Raw genomic sequence first — 21,925 nt, 5'->3', positions numbered from 1 at the left:
CTAATAACGATGCATATCTTATATATTAATCCAGCTTAAATAAACAATGTTTAGTGTTTACATTGTTGCTAAACGTCAATTTTAAATATAAAAAACAAACAATATATATGCTACTAATTACTTACACACATTTGCAATGTAAATAAGATCATTTGTAGTGATCATCTTATAATATACACAATTTCATAGAATTTATAATCTCTTGTTGTTTTTTTCTCTCAAAATTATAGGTACGAGTTAACAATATTATTAATCCCAAGCTTTTTTTCTTCAACTGCTTTTAGAAAGGTGATCATCAACAAAACAACTCAACGAGGAAAATAATTATAAAAAAACAGAGTGGAAAATAATAAAACAAAGTAAATAATATCATATTTATCTCTCTCTCTCTCTCTCCACCGTCGTTTCCCATTGATTAGTTTCTCTCTCTCTCTTTTCCTTTGTCTCCAGAGCCGATGATAAACGACGGCGGTTTTCACCGGAACTGAGGGAAATTAAGCTGGTAAACATGGCGGGTGAAGATGTTTCAAGCAATTTCCGAGCTTTGGTGGAGAACGCAGACCGGAAATTCGCAAGAGTTCGCGATCTTCCGGCGTTTGGAAGAGCACAGAGTCATTACTTCCAAAAGGTGTTCAAAGCTTATATGAAACTATGGAACTATCAGCAATCTCATAGGTCAAAGCTGGTCGAGTCCGGTTTAAACCGATGGGAAATCGGCGAGATCGCGAGCCGGATTGGTCAGCTTTACTTTAGTCAATACATGAGGACTAGTGAAGCTAGGTTTCTTCTTGAGGCTTTTGTTTTCTATGAAGCGATTTTGAAAAGGAGCTACTTTGATGAAGCTCAGGGGAAAGATCTTGGTGCTCGATTTAAGGAGTTACGCTTCTATGCCAGGTTTCTGCTTGTTTCGTTGATTGTTGATCGGAAACAAATGCTTTTGCACTTAGCTGACAAGCTTAGGCTTTTGGTTGATCACAGCATATCCAATTTTAGGGTACTTTTGATCTGACCCTTGTTGTGATTTATATTGGTTCAAGTCTCTTTTTTTATACATATTTCTTCTCTTGTGTAGGAGACAAACTTTAAGGAGTGGAGGCTAGTTGTGCAAGAAATCACTCGCTTTATAGAATCTGATACAAATTTAACTTATCTCAGGCCTCTACGTTACTGTGCAATGCTTGATTCATATCCAGCTTCTCAAACTTATCTTGCGCGCTTCCACGCTAAGAAATTGTTTAAGTTTCGTGATGCTCTCTTGGCAAGTTATCACCGTAATGAGGTAAACAAGCACTGTTTGTTTGTTTTTCTGGAAACCTAAAATTTCAACTTTGTTACCTTCTTAGTAATGGTTATATGTGTTGGTTTTTTTCTCAGGTGAAATATGCTGAAGTGACGTTGGATACGTATAGAATGATGCAGTGTTTAGAATGGGAACCCAGTGGATCTTTTTACCAAAAAAAGCCTGTTGAAGCCAAGGAGAATGGGTTTGTGGTTGATCATACTTTAACTTCTGGGCTTATAGATATGAACTTGGCTGCTGATATGGCTGATCCATCATTACCTCCTAATCCTAGGAAAGCTATTCTTTATCGTCCCACAGTATCACACTTACTAGCGGTGAGTTTTATAAGAGTATCAATCATATAGGACTTCTTGACTGCGCCTTTCTAGTATCCATTCATTATATTTAACTGTTTACTCGTGATATATATTCCAGGTCTTGGCAATGATTTGTGATGAGCTCTCTCCAGAGACTGTGATGCTGTTATATTTGTCAGCTTCAGGTTAGTTTTCTTTTATTTGTCATTGGAAAACTTTAATGGTTGGTAATTTCTTATCATGTTGTATCAACGATATTGGTTATTATTATCCAGGTGGTCCTGCTCGTGAAAATGTTGCGCAACCAGAGAACTCTGTCGGTTCAAGCAGAACATCAAAAAGCAAGCTGCTTGCCCGAGCTTCCCAAGAACAGAAAAGTTACAAGTCAGAACCTCATAGCAATGGAAAACTAATGTCGGCTGAGTACTATGAAAATCACCTCTGGTTAGGTCCTAGAGGAGGAAGCTCTGGTAAGTCGTTTTCTTCGGATTAACATTTGAGTATGTCTCCAAAGATCAGACTTTTCTCACTCACTGTCTCGTTTTTGTTTAGGTTCAAACAACCTTTACCCTGGTGACCTAATCCCTTTTACACGGAAACCACTTTTCTTGATCATTGATAGCGACACTAGCCGTGCATTCAAGGCAGGTTTGTCATAACTTAGTGTTTCATTTCTCTGGAGAGTCTGATAGTTTCTCTCAGTAACTATGCGATATTTGCTGATGGATTGTAATAAAATAAACAAACTCCAGGTTTTGGGCGGCGCAGAGAGAGGCGAGCCTGTTGCTATGCTTCTTTCTCCTCTGAAGCCATCATTCGAGAACCCATCTACTGATGATACGGAAGCACTAAATGGAAGTCAGTTTACTTTTTTCTTAACAGCTCCTTTACAAGCATTCTGTCAAATGCTGGGCCTCTCAAACACCAAACCTGACCCTGTAAGCACTTGTGATTTGAAAAACCGTAAATGAACCAACCTTTTTATAGTGTGGCATGCGTCTTTACCATTTCTGATTACAATCTTCAGGAATTATGTGATGAAGCAGAGAGCATACTTTCTGCTTCCTTTTCCGAGTGGGAAACGATTCTCTTGACTTCCAAAGTCTTGAATCTTGTCTGGGCACAGGTCTTACCTGATCCATTCTTGAGACGGCTGATTCTCAGGTGAGTTTTTCTCAAAGTTTTCGGAATCAAAACCTCACAAAGCATGGACTCTTGTCAAATATTGTCTTGTTGTTGTGTAGATTCATATTCTGCCGGTCTGTACTCACTTCCTTCAGCCGCACAGAGGATGATGACCCGTATTTACCTCAATGCCACCCGAATCTCCCAGAGCTGCTCTCTTCGGTATCTAAACCGGTGCAGTCCTCAGTACAACGACTAGCTGAGCACTTGGGTGTTGCCAAATCTTTCCACTTCACCAACACATAAAATTAGAAAAATCCATCCCTGTGGTTGAGAGTAGGTTGGTGGGTGAGAGAGTAGGTTGTTTGTTCGTTTTTGTTATAGAAGTTTGTATTTGTTTAGGGTATAAAGAAAAGAGAGAATTGTAATTTTTATTTTGATTTGATGATTCTTTAGTTTTGTCATATTTGTAAAAGATTAGAACAAGGTAATAATCATTAGTCTCTTCTTTAGGATGGTTTGCTTTGTGTACGAGGAGAGGTTAACAATATCTGTGCATTGCATTAAAGAAACTAAGAAAGTGTGACATTGTTCTATCGCTTTTTCATAAACATCTATGTAAGTTTGAGCCAAGAACGAATTAAAGATTGAAACTTTACCCAAATTATCTATTCAACTTTGTGATGAATGGGTTTTAAGTTTCAACATTTGAGCTCAAGAACGAAGTAAAAAGGTTGATACTTTTTTACAAATGATGAAAGGTGCCAGAGATTGAATCCTAGCCGTCAAATAATAAATCAAAACGCCAAGAACAAAGGTGTCTCTGTGAGATTGAATCGTAGCCATCGAGTCCAATTTCTAACCGGAACCGCTTGATTTCGCTGTCTTCTAGTTCTGCGACCTATCATCGCTTTAGTGGAAAGGAGGAAGAAACATGGAGATTTCGAGGTGAGTTTGCAGAGATTTGAATAAATCTTTGGATAGTTTCGTCTGGTATTAACTATGTTTGGTTGGAGTTGCGATTATTAGTTTGAGAAGCTTTTAGATCTGTTTTCAGGGAATATTCATATATTGGCATATCTGTTTTTCAATTGCAGATGGATTTGACTACTCCAAGAAACCCATAAAGATCTTTGATTTGAAAAACCTAAATTCCATCCACTATGCTAACTTTGAGACCTTTTGTGCCTGTAACAACATTAAAGCCTCGTTTTTCATACAACATTCCGCATCATCATCATCACATTCGCTTGTGCAAATCTCCTTCATTAATCTTGAGAACAAATGCTCAAAATGGCAACGACTCGGCCAAGGAGTCTTCTGGTGGCGGAAACAGACCTGTTACTAACGATGATGGTAATGGTTCCAAGAAAGACCAATTCGCTGGTTTCAGTTTCAAGTGGGGAGAGCTGTTGAATCCAGATCAAGATAACTTTGTGGCTGTTGGATTAGCTGGAGTGTTGACTTGGGCTAGCCTTCAAGTCTTGTCTCAGCTTTTCTTCATCTCTTTCGCCATCCTTGTCGCTGCTCTCAAGTATTCATTTATCGCTGCTCTACTCATTTTCATTCTCGTCACTCTCCTCTAGCTTTGTCTACTATTGTCTTTATAATGGTCATTTACTACTAAAGAATTTGTACCAACAACGATTCAGATTCTACTCTGTTATTGTAATCGATTTGAAGAATTACTACAGATACATGCATGAATGTACATTTGAGCTTGGTATCAAGTTTGGTGTGAATTCGAACATGGTTTAAACCCTCTTCTTGAAACACTGAAGAAGAATGTCTTACGAACCAGTTCAAATCTCAAAGTTAACACCTCTTATGATCCAACTCGAAGCAATGCATTGATATATCACAATCAAAAGCAATGGCGAGAATCGATTAAAGTTATTTCATTGAGACTTTATTAAGCTTAAGTTATATTAAGAAGAGACACTACTTTTTAGAGGAGGATTTCTTCTTGGAGCTAACAACAACAACTTGAGGTTTAGGATGTTTCTCTGCTTCACTTGGATCTAACCACTTAAGATGATGACGATTAAAGCAAGGCCAATTAGGTATTGTGATCAGAGTCGTCAGAACAACACCTCCGGCGTAAATCAACATCATCATCCTAAACGACGCCGTTGTGTAACCAACAACGAACGACACAACGGCGGCGATCAGAAGCAGGATCTGCATTAACTGCTCCGCCAATTTCTGCCCTTGCCAATCCATATCTGAAGAAGAAAAAAAAACACAAAATTACGATTTAGATCCGATATAACAAAATTTGAATCGCACAGATCGATCTCTTTGGAGATTCTATACCTAGAAAATGGAGACGATTTTCAAATCTCTGTAAAAATTCTGGTTTCTTCTTGACGGAAGAAGACGACGACTCCAATATTTCGGTTAGTACTGAACCGGAAAGTTTGACTGGTGCAACCAATTTAATGTACCGTACGTAACGCACCAATCGGATTTTGTATTCAATGGGCCTTATCTGTGAGCCCATTAATTGATGTGACGGCCTAAACTAAATCCGAACGGTTTATTTCAGCGATCCGCGACGGTTTGTATTCAGCCAATAGCAATCAATTATGTAGCAGTGGTGATCCTCGTCAAACCAGTAAAGCTAGATCTGGACCGTTGAATTGGTGCAAGAAAGCACATGTTGTGATATTTTTACCCGTACGATTAGAAAACTTGAGAAACACATTGATAATCGATAAAAACCGTCCGATCATATAAATCCGCTTTACCATCGTTGCCTATAAATTAATATCAATAGCCGTACACGCGTGAAGACTGACAATATTATCTTTTTCGAATTCGGAGCTCAAGTTTGAAATTCGGAGAAGCTAGAGAGTTTTCTGAGGTACGATTCTTCGATCCTCTTTGATTTTCCTGGAAATATTTTTTCGGTGATCGTGAAACTACTGGAATCGCTCGATAGGTGGTACGAAATTAGGCGAGATTAGTTTCTATTCTTGGCCATTATCTTGTTTCTTCGCCGAATGATCTTCCGGATAAAGATTTTAGGTTAGAGATGAATCGTATAGCTAGATTTCATCACCAGATAGTTTCTTTGTCTAGAATCTCTGAAATTCTCGATAGTTTTCACATGTGTAAATAGATTGTTCTTATTCGGCGATTGTTGATTAGGGTTTTGATTTTCTTGATTATGCGATTGCAATTAGGGATTTTCTTTGGTTTTGTGTTGATCTTACGATACATTCCGGCAATTGAATACGTATGGATCTAAATCTTGTTAATTTGTTGAACAGATGGCTCGTACTAAGCAAACAGCTCGTAAGTCTACTGGAGGAAAGGCTCCTAGGAAGCAGCTTGCTACAAAGGTAAGACTCGGGCTCTCACATGTGATCTGAGTAGCTTGATAAACACATTTCTAGATTTGTTCTAATTGGTGGATGTTTTAATTTAAGGCTGCACGTAAGTCTGCACCAACCACTGGAGGAGTCAAGAAGCCCCATCGTTACCGTCCAGGAACTGTTGCACTACGGTATGCAATCTGTTTCTTCCCCAAATTCAATTGTGTTTTTACTTTATTGATATCGTCATTGATTAAACTCTGTTTCTCTGTTTTATTGATCTTGATTGACAGTGAAATTCGTAAGTACCAGAAGAGTACCGAGTTGCTGATCAGGAAGCTCCCTTTCCAGAGGCTAGTTCGTGAGATTGCCCAGGATTTCAAGGTAATGTGTCTGTTCGTCTGATTCAGTCTACAAATGGATTTAACTTTTTACTTGTTTTGTCATAACCTTGTGTTCTTATCTTGTCTCTTTGATTGCAGACTGACTTGCGTTTCCAGAGCCATGCTGTGCTTGCACTCCAGGAGGCTGCTGAAGCATACCTTGTGGGTCTCTTTGAGGACACTAACCTCTGCGCCATCCATGCCAAGCGTGTGACCATAATGCCCAAAGACATTCAGCTCGCTCGCAGGATCAGAGGAGAACGTGCTTAATTGTGATTGGGAAGTAGTTGGATTATGTGAATGTGGGTGGTTTTCTAAATAGATAGTTGGAATTAGATAATGGCTTAAAAAGCTTTTGGGTGTAGGAGACTTGGAAACAATGGTGTTTTTTTTTTCTTTTCTTTCTGTTTCTTGTCTAGTCGGTTTATGATTTGCTTGTGTTCTTCTTAGCTACGTTTTGTGGTGTGTATTGCTTTCTTCTTTGGCAATGTTGAACACCTTTTGTTGTTGAATTCATCTCTGAAACATATGAATATGTTAAAGTTTCTGACTCTTGTTTCATCTGTATCTGTTCGATATTGTATGATTGAGTTTTATTGTTTATCAATAAGCTTTCTGTTTCAAAGTTCTTTTCAATATCAACAACTTTTACGTTCACGAAATTGGTAATCCGTGTGACACTTAAAATCTCTAATCGTGGCCGTTGGGCTGTGTTGAGAAAACACAATGTACAATAGTTTGAACCGTAGGATAAAGAATGTGAGAAAGCACAAAGGAGCGTATCGTGATAACCCTTTCGTGAGTATTATAAATAATAATTCAACTACATTGCGGCCACAACCACTACTTCAATCATCCCCTATTACTGCTTTTGTTACGAAAGACAAAAAAACAAAACAAAACAAAAGTCAGCTCAGGCGAAGAACAGGTATGATTTGTTTGTAATTAGATCAGGGGTTTAGGTCTTTCCATTACTTTTTAATGTTTTTTCTGTTACTGTCTCCGCGATCTGATTTTACGACAATAGAGTTTCGGGTTTTGTCCCATTCCAGTTTGAAAATAAAGGTCCGTCTTTTAAGTTTGCTGGATCGATAAACCTGTGAAGATTGAGTCTAGTCGATTTATTGGATGATCCATTCTTCATCGTTTTTTTCTTGCTTCGAAGTTCTGTATAACCAGATTTGTCTGTGTGCGATTGTCATTACCTAGCCGTGTATCGAGAACTAGGGTTTTCGAGTCAATTTTGCCCCTTTTGGTTATATCTGGTTCGATAACGATTCATCTGGATTAGGGTTTTAAGTGGTGACGTTTAGTATTCCAATTTCTTCAAAATTTAGTTATGGATAATGAAAATCCCCAATTGACTGTTCAATTTCTTGTTAAATGCGCAGATGGCTCGTACCAAGCAAACCGCTCGTAAGTCCACCGGAGGTAAAGCTCCAAGGAAGCAACTTGCTACTAAGGTTTTGTTCCTTCTTGTCTCTTTTTTCAAATAATACTTGTGTTGTGAAGTTGAATGTTAATCTCCTTCTTTATTAACCTCAGGCTGCTCGTAAATCTGCACCAACTACTGGTGGAGTCAAGAAACCACATCGTTACCGTCCTGGAACTGTTGCTCTCCGGTTTGTCCCTTCTTCGATTTGTATGTGATTCTTTGAGATTATGTAACATTGTGTGTTAACATTCCTCTTATCTTTTGGTGTTCAGTGAAATCCGTAAGTACCAGAAGAGTACTGAGTTGCTTATCAGGAAACTGCCATTTCAGAGGCTAGTCCGTGAGATTGCTCAAGATTTCAAGACTGATTTGCGTTTCCAGAGCCATGCTGTCTTAGCTCTCCAGGAAGCTGCAGAAGCATATCTTGTTGGTCTCTTTGAAGACACTAACCTTTGTGCCATTCATGCCAAGCGTGTGACCATAATGCCCAAAGACATTCAGCTCGCTCGTCGTATCAGAGGTGAACGCGCTTAAGCCAACCAAGAATCCGAGATTTGGTTCAAGTAGTTTTTGTTTTTTATGAAAGCAAGATCTTAATTGCTGTGTTTTTTAAATCTCTGGGTATGTAGTAGTAAGAGTAGTAAGAAGTCTGCAATCTAAGAATGTTGTGTTCTTTAAGCTTATTATTATGTGTGTTGCGAACTCTTTTTAACTCTTTTGTTAAATTCTTATGTTTTCTTAACTCGTTTGTTCGTCACCATTGCTTTCTCTTCAAATAATGGCTGATTTTTTTCTATAATTTTGGATTTGTTGAATGCTTTCTTTTAAAAGAATCAGATTTTGGACTTTTGACCAAAGAAAATAATAATATCAGACGATAAAATAGACGGCTCTCGATAAAACTAACCCTAAAAATAAGGAAATAAGTTCCTCTTTGAACCAAATTTTCTTTCTTTGACCAATAGATCTTTTTGTCAACCTCTTAAATATATTCTTAGTCAATCTTCTAATAAACCCATTGGCCATTACCAAAAATTCCTCGGAAACGCTGAATAAAAAACATTCTATCATCTATGGGAGAAGTCGATGAGAAACCGTCCATTGATGTAGCTTCTCCAAGGTATTCATCGAACAAAGTTGCGGATATTGGTACAGAGCTTTACAAAATGAAAGCTTCCCTTGAGAACAGAGAAAACGAAGTCGTTTCTTTAAAACAAGAGTTATTGAAGAAAGACATCTTCATCAAGAATCTTGAAGCTGCAGAGAAGAAACTGCTTGATTCGTTTAAAGATCAATCGAGAGAGTTAGAGGAAACCAAAGCTTTGGTAGAAGAGTCAAAGGTAGAGATTGCTTCATTAAAAGAGAAGATAGATACATCTTACAATAGCCAAGATTCCAGCGAGGAAGACGAAGACGATAGTTCTGTTCAGGATTTTGATATTGAGTCTTTGAAGACTGAGATGGAATCGACCAAGGAGAGTCTTGCACAGGCTCATGAGGCTGCACAAGCCTCTTCTTTAAAGGTTTCTGAATTGTTAGAAGAGATGAAATCGGTTAAGAACGAGCTTAAATCAGCGACTGATGCAGAGATGACTAACGAGAAAGCAATGGATGATTTGGCTTTAGCTTTGAAAGAGGTAGCTACTGATTGTAGCCAAACGAAAGAGAAGCTTGTGATTGTGGAAACAGAGCTCGAGGCTGCTAGGATAGAGTCTCAGCAATGGAAGGACAAGTACGAGGAAGTGAGGAAAGATGCTGAATTACTTAAGAACACGAGTGAGAGACTAAGGATTGAAGCAGAGGAATCGCTTTTGGCTTGGAATGGGAAAGAATCTGTGTTTGTGACTTGTATAAAGAGAGGAGAAGATGAGAAGAATTCACTTCTTGATGAGAACAATAGGTTGCTTGAGGCTCTTGTTGCTGCTGAGAATTTGAGCAAGAAGGCTAAAGAAGAGAATCATAAGGTTAGGGATATACTAAAACAAGCGATTAACGAAGCTAATGTTGCGAAAGAAGCAGCTGGGATTGCGAGAGCTGAGAATTCGAATTTGAAGGATGCCTTGTTGGATAAGGAAGAGGAACTGCAGTTTGCTTTGAAGGAGATTGAGAGAGTGAAGGTTAATGAAGCTGTGGCTAATGACAATATTAAGAAGTTGAAGAAGATGCTGTCTGAAATAGAGGTAGCTATGGAGGAAGAGAAACAGAGAAGCTTAAACAGACAAGAGTCGATGCCAAAGGAAGTTGTAGAAGTTGTTGAGAAGAAGATTGAGGAGAAGGAGAAGAAGGAAGAGAAGAAAGAGAACAAGAAGGAGAAGAAAGAGAGCAAGAAGGAGAAGAAAGAACATAGCGAGAAGAAAGAAGACAAGGAGAAGAAAGAGCAGACACATCAGAACTTCGATAAGAGGATGATTGGGAAAACTTGTAGTTTCAGTATCATGAAGCTAGCTCATCACAATCACAACCACAAGCACAACAAAGAAACATCAGAGGAAGAGACAAAAAACGCAAACGGTGGGAATCATCAAGAGAATAGTGACGAAAGTGGTGAAGGAAACTCTCCAAGTTCAGATTCATATCTATTCAAAGGTTCGATCTTTGATATAGCAGAGACGCCACATGCACAAATGCATCACAAAAGGAGGTCTTCGTGTACGTTTTTGGAAGAAGTAGAGACGATAAATCCAGAGGATTTGGAGAATTTGGATGGGAATCATTTAGAAGAAGGAGAGTTAAATGACAAAGGAGCAGTAGCAAGGAAGAAGAAGGCGTTTATACGTAGATTTGGTGATCTTCTTGTTAGGAGGAAAAGCTTAAGTTTCTCACACAAGAAAGAATCTTCCACTGATTCACAAGATAAGCAGCAACCTCAGACTCCCACGTCTCCATCTCCGCCACTACCGCCGATGTCTCCGGAGCCCTGAAGAGCATTGTGTTAATGATATGCCATTGTTGTGTTTTCTTCTACAGTTTGAGTTTTGCAGGAACTTTTCTTTTGTACATAGCCAGCCAAACGTTTGAATGTGTTGTAATAAGGACTTGATCATTTTAATATGTGCAGGTTTTGTCTTTCTTAACATGTTGAATCGCTTTATGATTTTACCGGAACGAACCGGTTGCTATGGTTTCGGTATGATTTGATTTCTCGTTATAGGCCTTAGTCGGCCCAATAACGAAGATTCTCTATAAATAAATGAACATAAACAAGGCTTATTTTGTTGGAAATATATTTAACTTGTTTCACTATTTGTCTATTTATATGGGCCAGAGAGACCTTTTTCGATTTTCTTATGTAAAACACAAAATGAAATAAAACTGAAAAAGCTCAAACAATGTGGTAAAGGTGTCATAGTTGCAACTTACAATGAAAATATTTTAATACATTAAAAAAGAAATCCACTTTATTTGAATATAGAAAGTGAAATCAAAATGTTTTGTTATATAAAATATATGTAGAAAATCAATTTTTTATTAGCCAATTTCGCATTTGCACTCCTCAAATCCTCTAGTGCGATTCTTTTATTGCCTTTTCTAAAAGCCTTGAAAAGTTAACTTTTTACTAGAAAAATTCCCATGTGTTTGTATGCTATAGCTTTATTTTCTATTTATGCTAATAAAATTGACATCCTTTTCGCATTTAACCAGATTACAAAGCGAAATGTAATCCATATTGTGGGAAAAAGGTATACAAGATTCCAACAAATTAAGAAATTTCATTATTATAATAGTTTTTGGTCTCGATATTTGGGAAATCATAATGAAATTCATAAGTTTTTCAAATGTATAATAGCCTTCCAATAATAGCAACCAAAATGTGGGGACAATTCTGCTATCACCCAACCACTCAACGGTGATGGGCTTTTACATCACGGCCCAATATTAACCTCCCACGTAACCTTTTTCCATTACGCCCTGACGCACAAAACACCACTTCCACTTGGCATCTAGTTTTGTCACTTGCTTCGAAATTGCCACATGTACGGATAGTATATCGCCACGTATACGAATGCTTTGGTTTACCTTATTAATTCTACTATTTCGCTTTCTCAAGGCGTTGACTTCTTAACCCTCTATATCTCTATTCCATAAGTTCGTGTCTTAACAAATTGTTTAGATTAACATATCTCAAGTCTTAACAAAATAACATATGAAGGATATGTATAAGATAACACTAAGCTGGATAATTTTCCTTAAGATCACAAGAGATCATTGAGAGGATTTTGTTAAGCGTATCTTAAAAAAAACAGAGCTGTTTGAATCATCACGAATATAGTATTTGATTATACACACATTATTTATATGCAAATACATTATACTAAAACGATAAAAATGAAAGAAAAAAACAAAAACATTATGGGGGGCGACTATAACGAAGTCTGCTAAACATTTTGCTTACCTATCTATAAAAAAAAAGCAAGAAAAAGATTATACACAATGAAAGAAACAAACAGAAGGATCAAATAATGATCTAAGGCACGCATTGTTTAATAGACCACGTAATTTGTTTAAGCAACATTTTTTATTGGCTTTTAGCTTTTGATCATTTAGCCGTTGACCTGTTAATTTGGTCGACATCTAAAATTTTGTTTTGTAAATAAAGATTAAGCTCAATTATTAATTCATTTATAATATTTAGATGAGTTTGTTTGTTTATTGGGTTGCGGAAAATGATCACGAAATCTAAAATGTGGGCCATTCTTTATGTTTTCTAAGATAAGAAAATTAGGTATCTTTATTTAATTTTAAAACAGGTAAGTTTGGTAGAAAACTTCAATTTAAAAGATTGAATATATTACTAAAAATGGGTAATCGCATTTATTAATCAGGTATTCACTTTTCAATCTCTGAGATGTTGATGAACTATATAACATACAAGGATTAATTATATGTATTGACAATGAATTATTTTTCTCTTGCGAGAAAACGTATAATTCTTGGTCTCTTCCGAAGAAGGTACACATCATAAATATCGATGAAGAGACAAACCAAATTTAACGGTTTGCAAGTTCACCACCTTGTTCCTGTCCTTGTTGTTCATGTTTTTGAGAGATGCCACGTGTCAAATGGGCCTATATTCAACAATAATATTGACGGCCCAACAGTCTCGTGGGCCCATAAAGGTAAGTTGGTGCTGACTGTATCTGTACGTATGTCTGTATATAAATATGCTAATATGTGACTGAACCATGAGAGAAAAAAAGCTTAAATTCTTTAGCATCTTGCTTTAATAACCTCGAGGAAGCAAAACGACATAGTTTTTGATAGAGACATAGAACAACAATATTCTCTTTCTTTTCTCTGTTCTTTGATCCTCCGATCAATGGAGAGATACGACATCTTAAGAGATCTTGGTTCCGGTAACTTTGGAGTTGCTAAGCTTGTCAGAGAAAAAGCCAACGGAGAGTTTTACGCCGTTAAATACATCGAAAGAGGCCTTAAGGTTTTTTTCTTCTTTAATCTCCTCGTAAATATTCTTTTTTCTTTTTTTTTAGTAATCATTTTTTCAAATTATGAAATGGGCTTTATACAGATTGATGAACATGTTCAGAGAGAGATCATAAACCACAGAGACTTGAAGCATCCTAATATCATCAGATTTAAAGAGGTACGTATGTATATGATAATGATCAAAACCATGACTATATCCATATATAATCGTGTCTGATTTTTGGTTTAGTAGAAAACACACATAAACGAACAAAACAAAAAAGAAATCTATGACAAATTTCAGCCAATACGTGATAATAAGCTAGTGGCAATAATTATGGTTAGTGTACAAAATATTCAATTTTAACATATATTTTTCCACTGCAAGATAAAATTGGCGTGAAATTTGATATCCGTACGTTAGTTTGAATTTCGATCCACGGTAATATAAAAGTAAGAAATATCTGGCCATGTAATTTATGTGTATTAATTTCACATGGTTAGACTTCTTCTAAGTTCTAAAAGAATGTATTAAATTTCATATGTCCCATTCTCAAACGGTCCAAATTAGAGTTCATATGACAGCAATTACAAATTCAAGATTATATAAAAATAGAAGCAATCGTTAGGTCGTCTCGATCTTGAATATAATAAAAAAAGAATTAAAATAAATATGTTTATTTGGTTGGATTATTGTTGGGCTATATTGCAGGTTTTTGTAACACCAACACATCTTGCCATAGTAATGGAGTATGCAGCTGGTGGTGAACTTTTTGAAAGAATTTGCAATGCCGGTAGATTCAGCGAAGACGAAGTATAACTTTAATTCATCATTAGCGACGATTAATCTAATAATTACATTGATAATTAACTTTTGCTAATTATTGTTTTAGGGAAGATATTATTTCAAACAACTTATCTCGGGAGTTAGCTATTGTCACGCTATGGTACGTTTAGTCTTCTAATATGAATAATCTCCAAAAGTGATATCATACCATTGAAACTACTGCTTACTGAATTTTATTTTGTTCATTTTGAATGTAGCAAATATGTCACAGAGACCTTAAGCTCGAGAATACACTCTTAGACGGGAGCCCGTCGTCGCATCTTAAAATATGTGATTTTGGATACTCCAAGGTATAACTATATGTACACCATGTAATCTAAGTAACCTTCAGTGATTAGACACAATTCATTGAGTATAATTTTGATTTTGAACTGTAATTGCAGTCATCAGTTTTACACTCTCAACCAAAATCCACCGTGGGAACTCCGGCTTACGTTGCTCCGGAAGTCTTGTCCCGGAAAGAATATAATGGAAAGGTACAAATTAAATTATTAATTAACTACAATAATAGATTGATTAAAGTAAATTAATAACAACAACAACTTGTTTGATAAAGAAGGTCATATAATTTATATTAACATATGATCTTAAATGTATATAGATTGCAGATGTGTGGTCGTGTGGGGTGACCTTATATGTAATGTTAGTTGGTGCTTATCCCTTTGAAGATCCCGAAGATCCACGGAACATTAGAAACACCATTCAGGTACTGTAAGATTAACCCCTTAAATTATATCAAACGTTCTTTCCACTAATTAGCATTTTATATATAATCTTTTTTTGGTCACTAATTAAAATTTATTTAAGAATAATAATTAATGTGAATGATCAATATTACTTGCAGAGGATATTAAGTGTACACTACACCATACCGGATTACGTCAGGATTTCCTCCGAGTGCAAGCATCTCTTGTCTCGTATCTTTGTGGCTGACCCTGATAAGGTAATCACATAATACCCTAACCAGTTTATGTAAATTATACCATACCGGTTCCGATAATTGGTTTAACAAATGTTTCATATGGATTGATTCTACATTGGTTACTACTTTTAAAACTGAAATTTGAACTTTGAAACCATGACATAGAGAATAACTGTACCGGAAATCGAAAAGCACCCGTGGTTCTTGAAGGGCCCTTTGGTTGTGCCGCCGGAGGAAGAGAAATGCGATAATGGAGTTGAAGAAGAAGAAGAAGAAGAAGAGAAGTGTCGACAGAGTGTTGAAGAGATAGTGAAGATAATAGAGGAAGCAAGAAAGGGAGTAAATGGTACGGATAATAATGGTGGATTAGGGTTAATAGATGGGAGCATTGATCTTGATGATATTGATGATGCTGATATTTATGATGATGTTGATGATGATGAGGAGAGAAATGGTGATTTCGTATGTGCTCTATGATTTCATATGCATGCACGCGTGAGTATGTCTATGCATATGTTTTACATGTATGCCGCTTGAGAATATCAGATGATCTTGTGTTGTATGTTTGTATGATGAAGTGGAAATCATTCACCTCTAATCAAGTTAAATAAAGTACGTATAAGCTTTGTGCGTCTTTATTTATGTTATTATGTATATGTCTATAATCTATTACATTACTTTCCTTTATTGCAATACTTCTCTTGTTTAACTAGAATCCAAAGATATATGTATATAATTTATTTTGCACTTTAGAATAATCCATAGAAAAATATATATGTAATTGTGTCTTCTGATTCCTAAACTTTTTTTTTTGTTGATAAAAATGCAAATATTTCATAAACAAAAATGAAAACATAATAGGTTCACAATCGATGATTCTCAACCTAAGCTAATGGTCCCTTAAAAAAAAAAAAAATAACCATTGATTTTGGTCTATCCACTCGACTATAACAAAAGATGTGTGTTTTTCAGAGACTCTGCTTCTAATGAGCACAAAGCTTCGAGTGAAGAAACAAGTAGCGAAGTTCTCGCCGTTGCTTCTTCTACACGATCTGATTCCATCGGAAGAACCCCATAAGACCGGTTTTCTTTGTTGTTGTTGCTGTGGATCTGTGCATTTAAGGTAGATCTTCACGATTTTTGCGCATTCAGTGACTAGAAGAGACTCGAGATCTAGTTCTTTGGAGACGTTTGGATTGCAAGTAACCATGTATTGGAGGAACATCATGTAGGTTTTGTAAGCCTCGTTCTCGAAGTTAAGTAGTTGAGGCTCTGTTAGGTTTTGGAGAGACTAGAGAGCATGCTCTCTTGAACTTCCTTCTAAGGACTGTGTCGGTGTTTAGTTGCTGTGCGTGAGACGCAACGCAAGAGAAAATGTCTGCGAGGATATCCACGTGTGATGCGGACAATGAGAACTGTTTTTTTTCTGTAAAAGTCACTCACAACATGTAAAAGAAACAGAGAAGTCAAAAAACAGAGTCATTGGCTTAAAAAGCAAGAAACAGAGAAGTCAAAACGTATTGGGCTTTTCAGTGTTAAGACGGCTGGAAGATATGGTTATCGGCCCAGTCGTAAGCCCAAAGCATGCTTTATGTCGCGTGTCTTATTTATTTATTTTCTTCTCAAAAGCAATGTAAACCAAACCGAAATCAATTTTAGTTTAAAAACCCATAAAACCCATCGGCGCTGTGACGCCTCCGGCGAAAACAAAAAAACTCGGCGACGGTAACAACAAAAATGGGAAGAGGGAGACGACACAGAGGTTCAACTTCGAAGAGAAATCAAATCGAAAATAGCAACGACGACAATGTTCGAAAACCCCTCAAATCCGAAGCTTCCTTTGATTCCAACAACTTGCAAAAGCCCATCTGCTCAAATCTTCATTTTGAGGAGTATTACAAGGTACCTGTATAGAATCAATGACACTTGCATGGATTTGGAAACTTTTCTTCTAATCAACATTGTTGCGGTGTGTATAAGGAACAAAGAATAGTGAAAGCTCAAGAGTGGGATTCGTTTATGGAGTTTCTTCGTAAGCCATTACCTGCTGCTTTCAGAGTTTATTCCAAGTATGTATCCTTACTTCATTTAGTATCCTTCAAAGTATAAGTTTTTTTGTTTGACTAAGTAAGTGGTCTCTGTTTATGATTCTTCAGTGGTCAATTTTGTGATGAGATTCGACTGAAATTGGAGAATGATTTCATGATATCTCTTCAGGCTGAGGTTAATTCATGACTCTTCTCTTTTATAGTCTCTCATTAATAAGAAGCACTCAGATTTGTTTTCCTTACTTAGGCTATAGAGAGTGGTGAATTGGAGGCTATCAAGCCTCTGCCTTGGTATCCTAAGAATCTTGCTTGGCATTCTAATTTTTCACGCAAGGAGATTAGGAAAAACCAGACACTTGAGAGGTACATTTTCATGCCAGTTGCTTCAGAACAAGTATTCAATTCCATTCGCTTACTTGTCTTATTCAGGTTTCATGAGTTTCTTAAGTTAGAAACTGAAGCTGGGAACATGACCAGGCAAGAATCAGTTAGCATGGTATGGTTGTGTTACATTCTTTAATGACATTCATCGGTACATTTTATAGTTTTCGTGGTGACTTTTATGATTACGTAGGTACCTCCTCTCTTCCTTGATGTACATCCAGATCATTTTGTTCTCGACAGTGAGTGAACTGTATTCGACATTATTACAGATGGCTATGGACTTGAGGAGTAATATAGTTAACTGATTCACTTGTCTGAACAGTGTGTGCTGCACCTGGTTCCAAGACATTTCAGCTGCTTGAAATAATACATGAATCATCAGAACCAGGATCTCTACCTAATGGAATGGTTTGTAATACTCTCTCATCTTTACTCATTTTTTTGGTTGATAGATCATGTTTATTTCTAATTTTGTTTGGTTGAATCAGGTGGTGGCGAATGATGTTGATTATAAAAGATCTAATCTTCTTATTCACCAAACGAAAAGAACATGTACGACCAATTTGATGGTCACTAACAACGAAGGTCAACATTTCCCCAGTTGCAACACCAAGAGAACCTTGTCTGTAGCATCTGAGACTAATCCTCATCCCATCGATCAGCTTCTTTTTGATCGTGTCTTATGTGATGTCCCGTGTAGTGGTGATGGTACTCTGCGCAAGGCTCCAGACATATGGCGAAGATGGTTTCTCTATTTATGAGTTTTTAAATTGACATGTGTTGATTCCAATTGCTTCAAGATTCTTACTTGTTTTCCTCGGTTTCTGCACAGGAATTCTGGATCTGGCAATGGACTTCATAGTCTACAGGTTGTGCTTGCCATGAGAGGTAAGCTTTTTTCTCAGATGATCCGAGTCTCAGAATCTTATGTTTTGATTTTTATCTGCATTGTATGGTTTCAGGTTTATCTCTGCTAAAAGTTGGTGGGAGAATGGTATACTCAACCTGCTCAATGAACCCAATTGAAGATGAAGCTGTTGTTGCTGAAGTAATTTGATAGTTTCTTTCTTCTTTCTCCGTTGACCTATTCTTCTGGATACTGATATATTGTTAGTATTCTTCAGATTCTGAGGAGATGTGGATGCTCTGTTGAGCTTGTAGATGTCTCAGATAAGCTTCCAGAACTTATTAGAAGACCAGGTCTTACGAAATGGAAGGTAAAAAATTACCTATTACTTTGAAGTAAGGATGAGTAGTAATGAAGCTTTAATCATGGTTTGTATCTGTGTGGATTCAGGTGCATGACAGAGGTGGCTGGTATAGATCTTACAAAGATGTTCCAAAGTCACAGAGAGACGGAGTTCTTAGGAGCATGTTTCCTTCTGGTAAAAGTGATAAAGACTCATCGGGTGGCAAAAACAGCTATGAAGAAATGGCTTCTATCTCTTCTGATGAATCAGCCGAAGAAGTCTGTGATCTTCCCCTTGAACTTTGTATGAGGATACTGCCTCATGATCAAAACACTGGGGGATTTTTCATTGCAGTCCTTCACAAAGTTTCACCTTTACCAGGTGAATTAGAAGAACTTTCTGTTGCATAACCTCTCTAGTTGATTCCTTAATACGAATTCCGGATCATTTTCTTGCAGACTTTCAGGAGAAAGTAACTCAGAAAAGGAATTTGTCTACTAGAAACAACATCAACTCATCTGAGAAGTCTTCTTCGTATGAAGCAGTATCTGACACTGTGGTTACTAAACCTGAAGAGGGTACAGAGGAAATAGTTTTAGAAGCAACAGTTTCAGAGAATGGCTTTGAGCCGCCGGAGATGGAAAGCACCTGGAATGAAGGTATCGTAGAATTGGCTCAAAAACTTGATGATATAGAAGGCAAGAGAGAAGTACCATCAATGCAAGGGAAGTGGAAAGGCCTTTACCCTGTTGTTTTCTTGAGAGATCAAACAGGGATCAACGGGATCAAGACATTTTACGGCATTAAAGATGAATCGTTTCCGCTGTATGGTCATCTCGTGACTAGAAACAGCGACATAAGCAGCCACGGAAACGTGAAAAGGATTTACTATGTTTCGAAAGCAGTTAAGAATGTTCTTGAGCTTAATTTTGCAGTTGGGAAGCCGCTCAAGATCTCCTCTGTTGGCCTCAAGATGTTTGTAAGTACAATATAGTTTCATCCCTCTCTCTCTCTTGATCAAATACAAATATAGCAGAGGCGGTATTTATTAACTAACCAAAAACGCAGGAGAAACAATCTGCAAAAGAATGTGAAGCCAACTGTTGCTCATTCCGAATAACGTCAGAGGGATTGCCTGTGATCCTTCCGTACATGACCAAGCAAATACTTTATGCAACAATGGCGGATTTCAAGAATCTCCTGCAACACAAATCAATCAAGTTTCTAGATTTCATACATCCACAGATTGGTGAGAAAGCAGCAGAACTAGCCTTGGGATCTTGCGTTATGGTTCTCGTTGATGGTGTGTATCGGTTTTATATAAGATACTTTTGGTTGGTCATGTGGGATATGATTTTAACTGTTTGTGCTTCCTACAGATTCTCAGCTCGGGTCAGAACAATTCAAAGTGAATTCATCAACAATAGCCATTGGATGCTGGAAGGGCAAGGCTAGCTTAACCGTTATGGTCACAACAGTCGATTGTCACCAACTTATCCAGAGGCTTTCTGATAGAAGTAAAGAAAAAGAAAAAGCTGAGAACTGTTTCAAGACTGCTGAGACAGCTTGAAGCTGACGTTAACTCTCAAAGACTGTTTGTTTCATATTTCATTCAAAAGCTATTTGTTCCAATACTTTCTATCGGTGTCCAATTGCACACCAATGTTTAATGAACTAGCAAACAAGCCAGATTCGAAAAAGAATATACAATGAAAGTAGCATTCTCTATCACAAATTTCAGGAGGAAAAAAAATGAATCTTGCTTGAGTAGGAGACAGATCAAGAAGAAGTACAACAAGTGCTGGTCTTAGCGGGAATCTCCTGTCCAGAACCTGGGATGAGAATCTTCTTACCAGCCAATGAACCGGGGTTATTTGAGTCGCCTTCAGATGCAAGATTCTTCTTGTTCACGGTATTGTATATCTGAGTCATTAGAGTGTTGAAGGAGTTTTCGACATTGGTTGCGTTTAAAGCAGAGGTCTCGAGGAAAAAGAGTCCTTCCTTCTCAGCAAACTCTTTAGCGTCTTCAGTGGGAACAGCTCTTTGATCTTCTAGATCAGACTTGTTTCCAATAAGGATGATGACAATGTTCTTATCAGCGTGCGCCCTCAGTTCTTCAAGCCAACGCGGAATATGCTCAAAGGTCTCACGTTTCGTCATATCATAAACCAGCATTGCGCCAACTGCTCCTCTGTAGTATGCGCTTGTAACGGCTCTGTATCTGCTAAGAGCAACAAAAGCAAAGTCACGAAACGAAAGACCGATTCCAAATCTTCTGTTCCAAATTGATTCAAATCAGCTAAAAATCACACAAAATCTCGAACCTACACATGATGCTGATTAAAATTGAGATGGAGCATTATTCCTACACATGATTTTCCAGATTCCCTTTATCGTTCGATCGGATAAAACACTAAATACAAGTATACATTTCGATGATAACAAATTCAGGATCTGGTCAAGATAAAGTAGATGTACAAAATAGGAAACAAATCTATGCAACATCTTCTAGTCAAACCAAGTCGCTTTCATGGAAACATTTACAGATCCAGTAAAATTCTTCGGATTAAGATTCCAAAACGCAGAGAATCTTAGAAATCGTACCTTTCCTGACCAGCGGTATCCCAGATCTGAGCCTTAATGCTTTTTTGTTCAATGGAGAGGGTACGAGTTTGGAACTCGACGCCGATGGTGGCTTTAGAATCCATGCTGAATTCGTCTCTAGCGAATCGAGCAAGTAGTTGCGATTTCCCAACAGCCGAATCTCCGATTAGAACAACTTTGAAGACGTAATCAACTTTCCCCGATGCGCCGCCGTATCCGCCTCCTCCGGCCATCTTCACGCCAAACTATTGAAACACTTCTCTCTGTCTCTCTCTCTCTCTCTCTCTCTCTCTCTCAGGTTTTAGAGATCGGAAGCGTGGTTACAGTTTTGTGCTGTAGCTGTTAACTGGTGAGAGCGACAGAGGAATTGTAGAGAAAATTAAAAAGCTAGTTGGCTGATTATTGACTGCTTGATTTAAATTGTTGTGTTATTGTATGATCTAGTGTGTGAGAGTCTTTGGTAATTGAGAGTGACTATGAGCCAAGATCATGACACGTGGAATAAAGAGAAGTGTAGAACACGTGATGGAAATCGAGACGAAGTATGGTTGTTGGGAGCACCAGAAGAGAGTAAAGAGGTACGTAGGGGATCATATTTTGGGTTAAGTGAGCGGGACACGATATTGATTAGTGGGGGGTCCCAA

At 37.4% G+C, this 21,925-nt stretch overlaps 10 protein-coding genes and 1 long non-coding RNA gene across 18 annotated transcripts; 9 read left to right on the top strand and 2 right to left on the bottom strand.

Annotated features, from left to right (window-relative positions):
• Positions 1–248: 248 nt before the first annotated feature.
• On the top strand, positions 249–3,381 carry AT4G40050 (signal transducer, putative (DUF3550/UPF0682)). 2 transcript variants are annotated; one of them, NM_120170.3, is made up of 9 exons: positions 249–994; positions 1,073–1,279; positions 1,375–1,617; positions 1,718–1,784; positions 1,875–2,069; positions 2,152–2,243; positions 2,352–2,537; positions 2,627–2,763; positions 2,844–3,376. In NM_120170.3, the coding sequence occupies exons 1-9, from the start codon at positions 509–511 to the stop codon at positions 3,028–3,030; spliced, it is 1,800 nt and encodes a 599-aa protein (NP_568079.1). In that variant the 5' UTR covers positions 249–508; the 3' UTR covers positions 3,031–3,376. The 2 variants fall into 2 exon arrangements, with proteins under 2 accessions (NP_568079.1, NP_001328204.1); NM_001342566.1 differs by having other exon boundaries at positions 255–994; positions 2,152–2,247; positions 2,844–3,381.
• A 141-nt stretch (positions 3,382–3,522) lies between these two features.
• AT4G40045 (uncharacterized protein) lies at positions 3,523–4,452 on the top strand. Its single transcript, NM_120169.4, has 2 exons — positions 3,523–3,672; positions 3,822–4,452. Exon 2 carries the CDS (start codon positions 3,888–3,890, stop codon positions 4,308–4,310), a length of 423 nt encoding a protein of 140 aa, NP_568078.1. The 5' UTR covers positions 3,523–3,672; positions 3,822–3,887; the 3' UTR covers positions 4,311–4,452.
• Positions 4,453–4,665: 213 nt separating this feature from the next.
• AT4G40042 (Microsomal signal peptidase 12 kDa subunit (SPC12)) lies at positions 4,666–5,139 on the bottom strand (the record flags this gene model as incomplete). The annotated part of the gene is made up of 2 exons (NM_148412.5): positions 5,041–5,139; positions 4,666–4,949 (listed from the first exon to the last, which is right to left on the bottom strand). Exon 2 carries the CDS (start codon positions 4,945–4,947, stop codon positions 4,666–4,668), a length of 282 nt encoding a protein of 93 aa, NP_680778.2. The 5' UTR covers positions 4,948–4,949; positions 5,041–5,139.
• A 151-nt stretch (positions 5,140–5,290) lies between these two features.
• On the top strand, positions 5,291–7,087 carry AT4G40040 (Histone superfamily protein). 3 transcript variants are annotated; one of them, NM_179198.2, is made up of 5 exons: positions 5,291–5,590; positions 6,000–6,071; positions 6,159–6,235; positions 6,338–6,428; positions 6,527–7,065. In NM_179198.2, exons 2-5 carry the CDS (start codon positions 6,000–6,002, stop codon positions 6,695–6,697), a joined length of 411 nt encoding a protein of 136 aa, NP_849529.1. In that variant the 5' UTR covers positions 5,291–5,590; the 3' UTR covers positions 6,698–7,065. The 3 variants fall into 3 exon arrangements, with proteins under 3 accessions (NP_849529.1, NP_001329167.1, NP_001031816.1); NM_001342565.1 differs by having other exon boundaries at positions 5,434–5,590; positions 5,669–6,071; positions 6,527–7,087; NM_001036739.1 differs by having other exon boundaries at positions 5,493–5,754; positions 6,527–7,049.
• A 42-nt stretch (positions 7,088–7,129) lies between these two features.
• On the top strand, positions 7,130–8,704 carry AT4G40030 (Histone superfamily protein). Of its 4 annotated transcripts, none has more exons than NM_120167.4 (4): positions 7,130–7,355; positions 7,819–7,890; positions 7,973–8,049; positions 8,135–8,704. In NM_120167.4, exons 2-4 carry the CDS (start codon positions 7,819–7,821, stop codon positions 8,394–8,396), a joined length of 411 nt encoding a protein of 136 aa, NP_195713.1. In that variant the 5' UTR covers positions 7,130–7,355; the 3' UTR covers positions 8,397–8,704. The 4 variants fall into 4 exon arrangements, with proteins under 4 accessions (NP_195713.1, NP_001078516.1, NP_001078517.1 ...); NM_001085047.2 differs by having other exon boundaries at positions 7,332–7,492; positions 8,135–8,618; NM_001085048.2 differs by having other exon boundaries at positions 7,332–7,729; positions 8,135–8,618.
• A 176-nt stretch (positions 8,705–8,880) lies between these two features.
• Positions 8,881–11,068, top strand: AT4G40020 (Myosin heavy chain-related protein). Its single transcript, NM_120166.2, has one exon. The coding sequence runs from the start codon at positions 8,936–8,938 to the stop codon at positions 10,781–10,783; it is 1,848 nt and encodes a 615-aa protein (NP_195712.1). The 5' UTR covers positions 8,881–8,935; the 3' UTR covers positions 10,784–11,068.
• A 1,763-nt stretch (positions 11,069–12,831) lies between these two features.
• On the top strand, positions 12,832–13,038 carry AT4G40011 (uncharacterized protein; the record flags this gene model as incomplete). The annotated part of the gene is made up of 1 exon (NM_001125674.1): positions 12,832–13,038. The coding sequence occupies one exon, from the start codon at positions 12,832–12,834 to the stop codon at positions 13,036–13,038; it is 207 nt and encodes a 68-aa protein (NP_001119146.1).
• A 14-nt stretch (positions 13,039–13,052) lies between these two features.
• SNRK2.7 (SNF1-related protein kinase 2.7) lies at positions 13,053–15,792 on the top strand. The gene is made up of 9 exons (NM_120165.2): positions 13,053–13,299; positions 13,390–13,464; positions 13,999–14,100; positions 14,180–14,233; positions 14,331–14,423; positions 14,517–14,609; positions 14,735–14,839; positions 14,978–15,076; positions 15,221–15,792. The coding sequence occupies exons 1-9, from the start codon at positions 13,180–13,182 to the stop codon at positions 15,530–15,532; spliced, it is 1,053 nt and encodes a 350-aa protein (NP_195711.1). The 5' UTR covers positions 13,053–13,179; the 3' UTR covers positions 15,533–15,792.
• Positions 15,793–16,679: 887 nt separating this feature from the next.
• On the top strand, positions 16,680–20,343 carry AT4G40000 (S-adenosyl-L-methionine-dependent methyltransferases superfamily protein; the record flags this gene model as incomplete). 2 transcript variants are annotated; one of them, NM_120164.5, is made up of 15 exons in its annotated part: positions 16,680–16,957; positions 17,036–17,124; positions 17,212–17,278; positions 17,351–17,466; positions 17,533–17,599; positions 17,678–17,726; positions 17,810–17,895; positions 17,976–18,232; positions 18,320–18,375; positions 18,450–18,535; positions 18,612–18,704; positions 18,785–19,058; positions 19,136–19,656; positions 19,746–19,980; positions 20,057–20,343. In NM_120164.5, the coding sequence occupies exons 1-15, from the start codon at positions 16,793–16,795 to the stop codon at positions 20,245–20,247; spliced, it is 2,352 nt and encodes a 783-aa protein (NP_195710.3). In that variant the 5' UTR covers positions 16,680–16,792. The 2 variants fall into 2 exon arrangements, with proteins under 2 accessions (NP_195710.3, NP_001329785.1); NM_001342563.1 differs by lacking the exons at positions 16,680–16,957; positions 17,036–17,124; positions 17,212–17,278; ... (1 more) ...; positions 17,533–17,599; positions 17,678–17,726 and having other exon boundaries at positions 17,763–17,895; positions 20,057–20,247.
• Positions 20,258–21,685, bottom strand: RABA4B (RAB GTPase homolog A4B). The gene is made up of 2 exons (NM_120163.4): positions 21,282–21,685; positions 20,258–20,898 (listed from the first exon to the last, which is right to left on the bottom strand). The coding sequence occupies exons 1-2, from the start codon at positions 21,512–21,514 to the stop codon at positions 20,457–20,459; spliced, it is 675 nt and encodes a 224-aa protein (NP_195709.1). The 5' UTR covers positions 21,515–21,685; the 3' UTR covers positions 20,258–20,456.
• On the top strand, positions 21,555–21,763 carry AT4G09985. The gene has a single exon (NR_142320.1). It is a non-coding gene; the product is annotated as an other RNA (long non-coding RNA).
• The last annotated feature ends 162 nt before the right edge of the window (positions 21,764–21,925 follow it).

The sequence above is a fragment of the Arabidopsis thaliana genome, chromosome 4 (assembly GCF_000001735.4).
Source record: "Arabidopsis thaliana chromosome 4, partial sequence".
NCBI lineage: Eukaryota > Viridiplantae > Streptophyta > Magnoliopsida > Brassicales > Brassicaceae > Arabidopsis > Arabidopsis thaliana.
The sequence above is the reverse complement of the archived record's forward strand: the minus strand, read 5'-3'. Positions and strand labels throughout refer to the sequence as shown.

What these genes read in the sequence shown, in the direction of transcription:
- SNRK2.7 (NM_120165.2), top strand. Translation starts at nt 13,180, where the DNA reads ATGGAGAGATACGACATCTTAAGAGATCTTGGTTCCGGTAACTTTGGA. An exon ending in GTGATTTTGGATACTCCAAG is followed by an intron (nt 14,424 to 14,516) that starts GTATAACTATAT and finishes CTGTAATTGCAG; the next exon opens with TCATCAGTTTTACACTCTCA. An exon ending in ACATTAGAAACACCATTCAG is followed by an intron (nt 14,840 to 14,977) that starts GTACTGTAAGAT and finishes TATTACTTGCAG; the next exon opens with AGGATATTAAGTGTACACTA.
- AT4G40030 (NM_001085047.2), top strand. Translation starts at nt 7,409, where the DNA reads ATGTTTTTTCTGTTACTGTCTCCGCGATCTGATTTTACGACAATAGAG. An exon ending in GGAAGCAACTTGCTACTAAG is followed by an intron (nt 7,891 to 7,972) that starts GTTTTGTTCCTT and finishes TATTAACCTCAG; the next exon opens with GCTGCTCGTAAATCTGCACC. An exon ending in CCTGGAACTGTTGCTCTCCG is followed by an intron (nt 8,050 to 8,134) that starts GTTTGTCCCTTC and finishes TTTGGTGTTCAG; the next exon opens with TGAAATCCGTAAGTACCAGA.
- AT4G40020 (NM_120166.2), top strand. Translation starts at nt 8,936, where the DNA reads ATGGGAGAAGTCGATGAGAAACCGTCCATTGATGTAGCTTCTCCAAGG.
- AT4G40050 (NM_120170.3), top strand. Translation starts at nt 509, where the DNA reads ATGGCGGGTGAAGATGTTTCAAGCAATTTCCGAGCTTTGGTGGAGAAC. An exon ending in TCCTAGAGGAGGAAGCTCTG is followed by an intron (nt 2,070 to 2,151) that starts GTAAGTCGTTTT and finishes GTTTTTGTTTAG; the next exon opens with GTTCAAACAACCTTTACCCT. An exon ending in CAAACACCAAACCTGACCCT is followed by an intron (nt 2,538 to 2,626) that starts GTAAGCACTTGT and finishes TACAATCTTCAG; the next exon opens with GAATTATGTGATGAAGCAGA.
- AT4G40045 (NM_120169.4), top strand. Translation starts at nt 3,888, where the DNA reads ATGCTAACTTTGAGACCTTTTGTGCCTGTAACAACATTAAAGCCTCGT.
- AT4G40040 (NM_001342565.1), top strand. Translation starts at nt 6,000, where the DNA reads ATGGCTCGTACTAAGCAAACAGCTCGTAAGTCTACTGGAGGAAAGGCT. An exon ending in GGAAGCAGCTTGCTACAAAG is followed by an intron (nt 6,072 to 6,158) that starts GTAAGACTCGGG and finishes TTTTAATTTAAG; the next exon opens with GCTGCACGTAAGTCTGCACC. An exon ending in AGATTGCCCAGGATTTCAAG is followed by an intron (nt 6,429 to 6,526) that starts GTAATGTGTCTG and finishes CTTTGATTGCAG; the next exon opens with ACTGACTTGCGTTTCCAGAG.
- RABA4B (NM_120163.4), bottom strand. Translation starts at nt 21,514, where the DNA reads ATGGCCGGAGGAGGCGGATACGGCGGCGCATCGGGGAAAGTTGATTAC. An exon ending in GATACCGCTGGTCAGGAAAG is followed by an intron (nt 20,899 to 21,281) that starts GTACGATTTCTA and finishes TGCTCTTAGCAG; the next exon opens with ATACAGAGCCGTTACAAGCG.